The sequence below is a fragment of the Atractosteus spatula genome, chromosome 11 (genome assembly GCF_055471065.1).
Source record: "Atractosteus spatula isolate fAtrSpa1 chromosome 11, fAtrSpa1.hap1, whole genome shotgun sequence".
Classification (NCBI taxonomy): domain Eukaryota; kingdom Metazoa; phylum Chordata; class Actinopteri; order Semionotiformes; family Lepisosteidae; genus Atractosteus; species Atractosteus spatula.
In genome coordinates, this window is record NC_142716.1 from 38,681,120 (window position 1) to 38,694,101 (window position 12,982).

Below are 12,982 nucleotides of genomic sequence, written 5' to 3' on the forward strand. Positions count from 1 at the left end.
TGATAACCAGAGTAATCTTCAACTCTGCTAAAGCAAAACGAGATACAAGACTATGTCAAAACCTGATATGCGATAATATAATAGTTTTTCATTGTGCAGCCCAGGGTTTCTAATGTTGGTCAAATGAGGTCTTATCTTGATTATAATATTACATATATATATATTGCATCTGCATTTAAAATTTTTCCCACAATAAAAAAAAAAGCTTGTGTCTTATTGTCAATATATTTGCCACAAAACTTTGCAACAGGACCATGAACATTGTGTTTCACATATTCTTAAGTCACTACAAGTCTTTACATTAATAGTTAAAGCTTTGCAGACACAGGTGAGGATTGATATACATGAAACTATCCAATAATATTCTTATCCTCTTATGTGCCCAGCTTCTAAAATTAAGGCACCTGGCCAATGGAACAAATCTAAATGAAAAGAATTCAGAAATCTAACACTTGCACTCTATCTGCTTAACAATAAAAAAGACCTATTAAGGTTGAATTCAGGGAAATCTATCAGTTTAACTCTTTAAACTGCCTAAGGAAGTAGTAGCTCTTGGGGAATGAAAACCACAAAGCACAGGGGATCCAGAAATCAAGGACTGAGAAGCTCTGGGGTAGTCAAGGCCAGCAGCCTGGTGGATGCTGTCCAGCAAGTAACAATCAAAGCCCATGAAGCGTGATGGGTACCTATGAGGCGTGAAAGCTCACAGAGCCCCCAGGGCACGTGCACAGGCAGGACAGTGCCATGTGTCTCCTGCAGCGCCATGTTGGACAGGTGGTCGGAGAAGCGGCACAGCTGCTCGGTCACATTGGCATTGCACAGGTTGAGCAGGATGTTGAGGCCCAGGGGTTTGAGGCTGGTCAGGTGGCACTGCCAGTTGGAGTCATCAAACTGGATGCTGACGGGGTTCTGTTGATCTTGGGACAAGCTCAGCATCTCCAGGTGGTAATCGCAGACAAAGTCCTCTGCCTCACAGCCCAGGCCATCACATTCGCCACACACCTGAATCATGCACACATGAACACCAAGTAATGTCTGTTTCCTAAGTTTCACACCAAGTACCTCCACTGCTACTAATCTAATGATTTATAATACCTCATTAGTAAATCTTCCTCGTGCCAAGCAAAATTTAGGACACTAAATCTTCACACAACTGTTTCTAAAATTATCTTCAGATGAATGCGAACCCAGAATTACATAAGCACGAGATGCAGTGCAGTTTTATGTTTCACATTCAAAAGAATGATGCTTCTGGAATTCTGGAAATTAATGTGACTTTAATAGGTCTTCACCTTGCTCTTAGCACAGCCCTAATTTCATGGTAATATTTTCTTTCTGTCAGAATACTTTTTGTATTTTATAAACTTTATCACATGCATCATCAGCTCCTTCTAAAAGTTTTACAGAAAACTGATTCCATACAGTGAACTGCCAGCAGTTAATTATTATATAGAACATTTATTATTTAAATAGCAAAGCTTTTGTGCCATGAAAGATATGCATTACTAAAACAATGCTTATCATGAAAAGTACCAGAGATTTCCCAACAGCTTCAAAAGGCCCAGCAAGCCCTATTACCATATTTACCAAATCACTGCTTTAAGAACAATTAAAACAAGTTGAGATGTTAATGATAATTGATGCAACTTTCTGTTTCTGGGCTACAAAGTCCAGTCAATGCACTTTGGGTGAGTATCAGGGTATCTTGCAGGGGTGGCTCAGTACCATGGAAGTTAGCACTGCTGCCTCAGAGAATGTGGGTGCTGGGTTCACCTCTGTCCTGGGGCACCTCCCGTGTGGTCTAATCCATGCTCTCCTGCATGGGTTTTCCTGGGGTGCTCCAGTGTGTGTGTCCTGAGAAGGACTAGCAGGATGCGGTCTTGCCTCAAGCATTTACCAGGAAAGAGAGGATTTCCAATAATGGATGGATAGTACATTTTAGGCAACACCCATATCCAAGGTAAAATCAATGAAGAAAGGATGTGCTTATTCACATGTAACTTAGTGAGTGAAACCCCATACGTATTAAAATTCCAAGTATGATCAGGTGTCACTATTTATAATGTAAATCCACTGTCACAACACCAGTGACAAGGTTTGTAAGGAAACAGACTTAGCAAAACTGTTAATGTGACCTGGTGCCAGATCTGGCCCCTGGTCCTGTTGTCTTGTGAGAGCAGGGTGGCTTTGGTACCTGTGTGGGCTCCTCCTCACCCCCCTCGGTGTCCCGGCTGAAGCTGACGTTGGAGCCCGAGGGGTGCTTGGTTCGGCGGCTGTCAGGGGGCCGTTTGGGTCGCAGAGGGTCCGAGGAGTGGGCGGTGTCGTGGGAGGTCTCACTGGGTTCCTGTTCGTTGGCAATGTGAAGACAATCCAGGGCAGGCTGACACAGCAAGGCATCTGCTTCCTGGGCCTAGGAGTACAGCCAAAGTCAGGTTAACCCCTCTGTCCACAGTTGATTCACTCAGGTGCAAGAAAATCCCAGCTCCCTACACACAAGGAGAACCTTTGCTAATGAGGCTTATCTAATGTCTCTGCTCTGTGTACTTGGTTTTTCTGCTATAATTCAATTCCACTAAAAGATCTCAAAAGGGGCCACCTTGACTCAGATACAGCGCTGTGTGTATATACTGTATCCATCCTTACATTATTTTTATTGTATGTGCACAACAATATCTAAAAGTAAAAAAAATCACTGATGTCCTTTTCCTTCATTTTACTTTGTTTTTTGTACTGCATGACTACAATGGTGATCTACCAAACACTACATGGCTTCCGTTGTGCTCTGTCCACACTGTGCCCACCTCATCTCGCTCCTCCTCTCCCTCCATTCGGCACAAGGAGCCCACTGAGAGGTCATCTTTCAGGTCTTCCTCGCTGTCATGGGGCGGCTCCACCCTCCCGCTGAAGAACAGCACTGTCTCGGGGCTGGGGTTGGGCCAGGACAGGATTCCCTGTTTGTCCACACAGCACAACACCTGCACACAGCCACACAAGAACATCTGAAAGGTTACGAATTAGAGAAGACCCTCTGGGCTCACTTTCCTTCCTGGGTTAACATTAAACAATTGTTCCCAGGATTCTATTCAGCTGTTTCTTAAAAGATCCAAAGGGATTAAGTTCAACAATATGGATGGACAACTTGTTGAAGACACCCAATCACCCTTTGTGCAAACGAATGGTTTCCTACAGTATCTTCTGCCTCTTAATTGCTTTTTGTCTCTTCTTGGTCCTTGGTCCTTCTTTTATTTTTAATCCTGAAGACGTCTACTGAAATCCAGTGAACAGAGAACATGCTCAGTTCATTAGAAGGTATTACAGATAACAGCATTATAGTAGCCAAACATGCTCTCCCTTCATCTTCAACCTTGCACTGCTAGAAAAAAATCCTTCCAATATTCCTCTACAAATGTCCAACAACAGCTATGTCCTCCAGCTCCTGCAAATTTAAGGATTATACAGTATCTTACCAGTTAACTGTAGCTTTTCCTATATCATTTTGTATGTGTTAATGATCCAAACATCTCCTTGGTCCAGGCATGATCTGTTCTGGTTCCAGTATATTTTCACTCATGTTAGTATGACACCGCATGTTCCTGTCTGTGCTAATCCATTCATTTCACAGTCTATTCCATCATATCATTCTTTCCCTGCTTCTTTGAATCGTTTTTACTTTCTGTACCATCAATGCATCACGTTCACGTTTCACATCCATTTGTTAATACAGGCCAGATGAATACTTAGCTGGAGAATGGCACACCCTGGTTGTAATAAATACACACTGTAGGCTGTAGAACACTGAACTGCTACAGAAAAGAGGTGACTAGATGTTCAGCCAATCTAGCCTACTTTGCATTTAGAAGCCAATTCATCCAAAGATCCCAGCAACTATTTCTTGAAAGAAGCCAGGGTATCAACTTCAACAACAAAGCCAAGTAGCTTGTTTCACACTCCTACGCCCCATGGATAAAGCAGTGCCTCCTGTTCTCAGCTTCAAATACATTTTTGCATAGTTTCCACTTGTGTCCTCTAGTTCATGTTTCACTGTACTTTCTGAAATCTCTGGGTTGACTCTGTTAGTGCCTTTGAGGATTTTGAATACTTGAATCAGGTCTCCCCTGAATCTTTTCTCTTCAAGACTATAAAGGTTCACTTCCTTTAGCCTGTCAGTGTACGGCATTTCCTAAAGCTCTTGATGCTCTTCTCTGGATTGATTCCAGAGCGGGGACAGCTTTTCTATAATGTGGAGACTAAACTATATACAATTTTAACATAACATCTGTTATAAAATGTACATTTTTGACTACATATTGTAACATTTTATTTGTCTTAATTGTTACCCCACATTCCTCATTATATATAATATCCATATTATTTGTAGATAATATAAATAATGTATCAACATAATCACCTAAGTGTTATCATTATAGCAACTACAGTAGAAGTGCAATTATTACCCCTGCTTGAGTGCGCTTGATGCCTTCTGGGATACTCACAGTGACAGAGCCCAGGGTGTGCAGCAGGCTGGAGGTGTAGCACAGTGTCTGGGACTGGTCTCTGAGGACGCTCAGGAAATGCCTCCACACGCAGCGCAGCATCTCCTGTCAATCCACCACAAACGCAAGACCGTCAGCTCGGATCAGGCCGAAGAGCCAGCACTTCAGCCTGTCTCTCAGCGATACAGACCCATAGGTTCTGAGTGGTTTACTGACAGAGCAAGAGCCACATGTTTGCCTCAGTGCTGCATGAATATCTGCTGCAGGTCCTGCAGTGTGTGCGCTGGAAGAACAAGCCTAAAAGTAAACCCTAAAGTGTGCTTTTCTGTTAAGCAGCTATGTGTTGCTCTCTTTTTTACAAGGGTTTGAAAGGCTTGCATGACCAATTGAATTTCTGCCTTTTCCTTTGAACTCCAAAGTCAAAGCTAGGAGTGGACTCAGCATTCAAACTGTCGAGACCACTCAGGCAAACTCTGTACACCATCAGTGCATGAACATAAGGTCTACTAAAGAGTAATTGTGCAGCTTCGATCTCCTATAGGCTCATTGTGTGGATCCTACTGTACAAACCCAGCACCTACCACCAATTCCAGAATCACTGATCTCTGTAGTATCAAAAATAAAGCATGGTATCATCCTGCTGACAGGTTCTCATGCTCCAGGAATATCTGCAAAAACTAGATTCTTCCACAATGCGGAATCTAACAATTTGAATTCTACTGCAATGATGTTGATCTGGTGTGGTCTGGGAAAATGCATTCAACTGGACGAGAGACAAACGTGGTTCAAAGTGGAACATGGTAACAATGGCATTTCTGGAAAGGAAAAGGGGACGGTTAGACATGAACAATGCAGCAAGAGTTCTTTCAAGAGGTCTCTGTAGAGCAGACATCAGTGTTGTTTCACTGTCACAGTTGGTTCTTAACAACCAAAAATTAGCAATATACATGACACATATACTGTACTGTATATAGCAGTCCAGGGCATTTTTAAACTAAGTAATTAAGACATTGTTGGAAAACAAGCCACACTACTATAAAAGAGGGAACAGCCAATCCTGACTAAAAAGAACAAATTTACTTGATAAACTGATCAAAACAGAGATGCGGAACAGATCTCACTGGCATGAGGGGTCAAACGGCCTTCCTTTATCTGTAATCTTCTATTTGTCTCTATACAGGACCAGGAGTGAGAGGCATCCAAACATGTCCAGATTTAAGAGTACTTTGTGGATTATAAGAAATAACTGGGAATTGCATTCAGAGATGAGAGCATCCATTAACCCACCCCGACTCGAAAGTTTCCCATTTGCGTGAATTGATATTGATAGGAATTGCCTGCAGTCTGCATGAAAGAAGTATATCAGGGCTCAGAAATGGACAATGCAGTTCCAATACTTACCATTAGCCACAAAGGTTGTTGGTTAACACATTTTGCTGCTTTTTCTTATACGAGTTCAAGGCTAAAACCTAACTGTAATCATTTTCCACACAAGTAGAGGAGCACACCTTAGCCGAGACAGGACAAGTCCTTTCTGAGGTAGCAATCTAATTCCTAATGGCTAAGCAAACAAACAAAACTGCAGGCAGCCAGTCACCTAGCCACCCACCCTGACGAGAAAACGCCATTGCTGAGATGATCTGGAAAGCCCGGCAGTCCTATTTAAAGCCAGCATGCACAAAGCAGATTACACAACAAATGATCAGATGTGAAAAATGTAGCTACAGTTATTTAAGTATCAGGCAGCACTACTGTAGGTGTTTTCTCCCGTTAACAAAGAATCTCTCAAGATGCTCAAGATGTGCTTCCACGTCCAATGCAACGTCAGGAGATGTTGAGCTGGTCACCACTTTTCATTTTCTGTTCAAGGTTTTCAATGAAGAAATTAGTCCATTTTTAAATGTCCAGACAACAGTGTCCATTTTGTGCAGAACAGCTACAGGCACACTTCCATCAACTGGCAAACCACTGAGGTTAAGCAGATGTGAGCATGGTCAGTACCTGGATGGGTGACCTTCTGGGAAAGCTAAGGTTGCTGCTGGAAGAGGTGTTCTATGAATTAGCTTCTTCACTCTGTTCTCCTCTCACAGCTGTTCCCCTCTAGCTGTGATAGATGTGTGATGAGCGTACTGTGCGCTCTGGTTGCTGCCATATCACCCAGATGGGTGGTGCACATTGGTAGTGGTGGAGAGGAGTCCCCATTACCTGTAAAGCACTTTGAATAGAGTGTCTAGAAAGACACTCTGTAAGTATAAGGATTATTATTTATTATCAAGGTCTAGAGTAAGGTGCTGTCAGTGTCATCAGAAATTTAGCAGCCTCAAAAGACAAGGTCTTGGTAGGCAGCATGGAAGTCTACATCTTAGGAGAAGACAAACTGGACTTGAGTGTTAAAACCTTTCAGTAACGTTGATTCTCAGAAACAAAAACAGCTTTAACTGCAGCCATGTGGTGATACAAAGCACTCTTTAGGGAACCCAGCCTCCAAATATTACATCTTGGAGAACTATAGATTGAGAACATACTGTATAGATTGAGCAGCCCTGCATGCAGCAGAGAGTCAAGAAACACTGGAGGACATGGGAAGCAAGAAATACAATGCAGAGAAGTACGACGAACCTGTTTCCCGTTTGGATTTAAACAGGTTTCTCTTCAAGGGTAGGGCTGTGTTTTGCTTCATGCCCTCTCAAGCTGTCAGTACTTCTGTCTTCTTTAACTGCTTCAACTCACACCAGGCTATTTAGCTTATTTCCCTTGTGTGTCTATAGCCTTAATGTTCAAGTTTTGCCCACCTAGGCCATTCTGATATGTGTGCAAGTTAGTTCTGAAGATGGTTCTTTACTTCCTAACATCACTTCTCATCAAGCTGTAACAAGTGTTCTCCTTGTCATGTCACAATAAACTAATCTGCTATCTTTCAATTTTAACACGCAATGAATTTGTAATCCATCATGTTGTTTTTCCTGTAATGTTTCATTAATCACTGATTCTCGTGGGTGAGATTTCAGTCTCAGCCCAGGTAAACAGATAAAATGATTAATAAATATACAGACCACAGGTTTTAAACAAATCCATATATAAATAACAATAAACAGGTGGAAAATGGAAAGCCATTTGGTGAGAAATACATACTATACCTGTGCTATGGGCTCTGCAGGTCATGGAACAGTTTATGTTTATATTCTGTACCCATCCAATCTGTTCAGGGCCTTTAAAGCAATGCCTGGACAAAGAGTATCTGCAGACACGCTCACCTGTCAGAGCCCTTCACCTTTTGACACTGTCTTACAGAAGAGACAGCACTGTCTGGAGGAGCGGTGAGTCTCTCACTGTAGTCAGAGCTGGTGCAACAAGTCACAGGACTCATGATTCCTCTGAAAACCAAGAGCTCCCTGGCTGAGTAGTAACAGCTACACTAGTCTGACAATTGTAAGCTGCTTTCTGGATAATTCTGGTCACAGTCAGGACATGAGCCAGGCTTGAACCAGCAAAGCAACAACTCTGAAGGAAGTGCCAAGACAGGGTGAACACACATGGGAGACCCAGTATCACATTAGAATTGTAATGCCTCTTCTTCCTATACAAGCTGCTTTTCAGCCTGAACTACGGACAGCATCAGCAAAGACTACACAGAAAGAGTCCATCTGGGACATAACTGATAATATTCATCTTAAGAACAGATCTTCACAATTATGTGAAACAATTTATGAAACTTGCTTATCACCAAGCATACACATCCATATAGCTACATGCCTTTATAGTTGAAATTCTAAAGCTGGAGCCTAACATCTCATCATTTCAGTTGCAATTGTTTCTTAATTTCATACAGGTGTCAAAAGCAGCCTGTTTTACCTCAACGGTGTATTCAGTTATAAAACAAACAGCTCAAGGTATTCAGCTCTGGGTGCTAAGAAGCCAAAAAAAAAAAAACAGATAAAAACTGCAAGCTGTATCAACAAGACAGAGGGACCCCTCTGAAGGGGCTATGTTGCCTTGTTCTGTATAAGAAATAAAGCAGTTGTGCAGTTCCATCACCCATCATGATAACATCATGCTGTGCAGAGCCATGCAGGTGTGAAAGACAAGCCTAGGGGAGGCAGATCTGAGGGAGCTTGAGTAAAAGGGGGCAGTCTAGAAAATGATGGGCACAGGAGGGTAGAGATTGAACTTTTGTTCTGATACAAATTGATTTAGACCTATTATTTGTCAAAGGGAAAGGGAAGGCTTTCCACTGGGAACTTTAAAGGAGGTTGAAAGTAGTTTTGGACATACAAGATCTTGATATTTTCTAACACAACATATCAAGCAAATATGTATAGTAAAAAAAATAGTAATTCCTTGCATTTGTACAGCATCCAAAAGAATGCCAGATCACTTTATATATAGGAGGGTATCCATAGAAAGGCAACACGCACCTGGGTGACGAGTGGCTCCAACTAGGCACCGGTAGTTCAGTGCATGGTAGACCAAGTGGAGAAGTTACAAATTAATCCAATACTAGAAACTTGAAGAGGCTAGACTGAGAAGGCCTGGCACAATCTCCAGTGTGGACAGAAAACTAATTAGGACTGGGACAAGATTAATACTTCATAAATGATTAATTCCATTCCTCTGTCTTACAGAAGATTGTCAAGTAAAAAGAATAATACACTGAACATAACAAAATAATATGCAGAAAACCCAGTGTATTAGATCAGTCAAGAATTATGCAGCAGAACAAAGTTCAGTATGAAAGGCAAGCAAAGAAATGAGTATGTAGGAACTAAAGACCCACTGAAAATGTAGATTAAATATATTATCTGCTGACACATGAATACAGTTTGAAAATTGAACTATAGTATGCAATGAAAACTGTCAGACTGGTGTAAGCAGAGCATATTCCAGTCAAAGTTGCGCATGTAAGCACAAAAGGAACAACAGGTAGGCTGCATATGCAGACAAGTGCTCAACTTGTTGGGGTACAGGCAGGCAGAAAAATAGGCAGCTCTCTGACTTGAACCTTTGTCACTGAACAGCTTGTAAAGAACACAAAATCATGCCATACAACCTCAAGACTCTTAAATCAACTGGTGTAGCACTCAAGACTCTTAGATCACCTGGTGTCGTTTCATTTGAGTGGAAAAAACAAATAGCTCAAATAATTTAGGTGGAAAATACATAGGCACATCTGAAGTTCAAGAGAACTTGTAATGGTACATTAATAAAAGAGGAAAAACAGCATTTTTGTTGTGAGCACAGAAGAAACATATACTGTACACATGGGCTTTGAAGGCATGAGAGAAAATGGAGGCAGACACAGGCAGCAATCCCAGCTAAAGACAAGAGAAGTCAGGTAGAAAGGGAAACCTAACCAGGCTATGCAGCACAAGATCACACAGCGCAGCTGAGACCCTTGGGGCAGAAGAGTGGAAGAGCTGCAGGCAAGGAAGGAGGGATGAACAAAAGGCAGGGGAGAGGGTGAGGAGGTGAGGGGCTGGGTTGGGTTGGGGGTGGGGTTATTCAGGGCATATACCTGTGAAGACACCACCTCCGTGTAGCTGCTTAGAGTGTCCTCTGAGAACTTAGCCAGCTAGAGCGAGAGAAGAAGCCGGTTAACAACACGGGCAGTGTGCTCCTCTGGGCTCTCTCTGGACACCAGCCCTGCCAGCAAGCAGGCAGTATCCCAGCCATGCTGCTCCCAGCACTGCCACAAAACACACACACAATCCCTTTATCTGGATCACTATCCAGCGGTTTCTCTGGTTTTGCACTCCCATACTTAGTTCGAAAACCCAATGCTTATGTCATTGTACTTTACTGAAGAGACCCACACCTGAGCCACAATCAATGGAGTTTAAACACTTTAGAGACTATAATAAATGTAGTGTTAAACTGAAATAAAAAGGTTAGGTAGATCCTTTTGATGTCTTTTTTTTCAAAGAAAGAAGAAACAAAGACACTAATTTCCTGTTATTTTTAAAAGCCCAACACATTTCTCTGGGTCTTTTAAAAAAAATAGTTCCTGACTCAAAGGAGTATTCAGTACTATTTACTGACTTGGGAACTCCCTTCCTCAGTATCATTGATCTGTGGAATTCAGGAATGAGGCTCATAAAAGGCCAAAGGTTGCCTTAGGGAAAATTGCACCTATGAAGTCAGGAATGTTAGTTCCAACATGCACATTTATTTCCCATGTCCCATCTGAGATTTGCTGTCTCAAGACACTGCCACACCTGTACATTTAGATAAATGTCCCATCCACCACTAAATCAACCCAGTCAATCCTAACCATCACTAAAGCACAGCCCTAGAGAATCAGCCAGTAAAGATGTTTTCTCTAGGATCCAGGGATCAAAGTTCAGGACTGGGTCATGTGACTAGGATTCCAATCAGCACTGCCCAGGACCTTTGAACTTGTAACATGGGAAAACATGAACAGTGCGATGGGTGGGCAGGTCGGAAGAGCCTGAGTGCAAGCTTCCTCTTTCTCCCATTGTGGGTAGAGGGCCTATTTTATAACAAAATTTGATAACTTCTATTTTATAACATAAGTACCGCCACTAAAAAAAAATATTGCAAAAGGACATGAGACATAAAGGTAGCCGTGGAAGGTATCTGACCTCTGAGGGTCACTGTGGTAATGGAAGATCAAGCCTATTTCTGATGACTGTTCCTCTCAAGCAGCACCAAAGGCCATGTTAACAGATCCTCCTAGCGAACACAGGCAATCCAGCATTGAGTAATCTGAATCCTGGAGAATTTAGATTGTTCACCAATTTCAGCAAAGAACCTTTCTGAAACTGGCTCATTAAAACTCCACCTTACTAAGTGTTAAAGAGAAATATAACACATCAAACTTCCAATCCACTTTCCAACTAGTATAGTTAAGCTGAAGTCTTAAGTTCTTTACACTATGATGCATTCTGGTAGCAAATTTGTCTTACTGCGATTTTATATTCTGCTGTATCTATAAATACAGGCCACAGCCCCACCACTGTTGGGAGAGCATGGGGTTGAGACTGAAGGGGCAGGCAGCTCACCAGGCCAGTGGGAGAGGTCTTGTTGGACTCGGCCAGGACACGGGCCTCGCCGTAGGCGTTGACCAGGACCCACATCACAGGGAAGAGCAAGGGGAGGATGGGCAATACTCCCATCACCTGGAACAGAACAAGCGGGAAAGATTCAGGGAACAGCCAGCTCAATATTGCTACAAACACACCCACTAGTGCAATGAGGTTCCGGTGAAGCATTTGCACATCACTGTAATAATGGCTGAAGTAACATACAGACATGTCTCTTATGGCTTCTGAACCTGAAAGTCATGGGTTCAATTCCAGCGTGAGATCATGTTGCTGTACCCTTGAGCTTCACGCCAATTGCTCCAGTAATTACCTCGCTGTATAAACTAGAGGTACAGGCTATACTCTCCAGATAGTCATCACAAATAAGAATTTGTTGTCAGCTGATCCATTCATGCATTTTCTCACCGCTTCTTCCAATTCTGGGTAGTGGGGGAACCAGAACCTATCCCAGCAAGCAATGGGCACAAGGCAGGGTACACCTGCTCAGCCCCTGCGCTGAGCGGCAGTGATGTTGACCACTGTATCGCTATTCTGCCCATCCCAAATGACGTTTCTGGTTAAATAATGGAAAATAATCAGCGTTCCTACACTCATGTGACATTTTTAAACTTCAGTGTCTAGCACTGATTTTTAGGTTCTCTTCCCTTTGTGATCCCTGAACACTCCTGTGTGACACAGCTACTGGAGAAGTTCCTTTTTTGAATCCCTGATAGGATGCTGGCATCTCTCCACCAGGGTGACATCAACCTTGAGATCGAACACCCCCAAGAATAAATGCAACCCAACTTTTTACTTCAAAAGCTGAAACAATTCAAGATTCACTTAATTCAAGATTATCGACAACAAATGTCCTTGTCAAAAAGTTTCTAGACAGGTCAGGCAGATGTCTAGATGTCTATGGTTCACCTAGCTTCTATACACCTAGACTGTATAGTACTTTGCCTGTTTGGATAAGAAAATCTAAATCTTCTAAAGATTACAATGCACAGCCATAGCTATTTATTTGTACTTATTTTGTTTTTAATGTATGCAATAATGTGCAGCATCTTAAGATAAAATCTGACTGGATGAAGAGATCCAGACATGTCTGAATCGGGTACCTGGAGCTGGAAGAAGTTGAAGCGGCCAGGTGTGAGCCCAGGGGCATCAACAAAGTACCGCACTGTGTTGGTAATCAAGAAGGCCGCCTGAGAATAAAGGGAAAATCACTGAGCCACAATGAAAGACAGACTTAGTCCCGCACTGGCAGAGACAATCAATACTAAACAACAGAAAATCTAGTGACACAGAGGTCAGGATTCGAGCAAATCATACCTGCCTGCAAAGTGCAAAATTCTACTCATTGTAAAATTGAAACTTTCAAGACTTCTAAGCTGTTTTATGATGACACAGCTAGCAGCTTCATAAAGAAACAGTTATATATAGTCT

At 42.3% G+C, this 12,982-nt stretch overlaps 1 protein-coding gene across 4 annotated transcripts in view; it reads right to left on the minus strand.

The window, feature by feature from the left end:
• Positions 1–12,982, minus strand: part of tmem94 (transmembrane protein 94) — a 55,790-nt gene that overhangs the window by 18,687 nt on the left and 24,121 nt on the right. For 2 of the 4 annotated variants that reach the window (XM_088927082.1, XM_088927081.1), the window contains 7 exons: positions 12,655–12,741; positions 11,513–11,629; positions 10,006–10,062; positions 4,494–4,598; positions 2,802–2,975; positions 2,195–2,410; positions 687–1,002 (listed from right to left, as the gene is read on the minus strand). In XM_088927082.1, the coding sequence (XP_088783208.1) occupies positions 687–1,002; positions 2,195–2,410; positions 2,802–2,975; positions 4,494–4,598; positions 10,006–10,062; positions 11,513–11,629; positions 12,655–12,741 (1,072 nt within the window). The remainder of the gene's footprint in view (positions 1–686; positions 1,003–2,194; positions 2,411–2,801; positions 2,976–4,493; positions 4,599–10,005; positions 10,063–11,512; positions 11,630–12,654; positions 12,742–12,982) is intronic. The other 2 variants (XM_088927084.1, XM_088927083.1) reach the window with 1 other exon arrangement.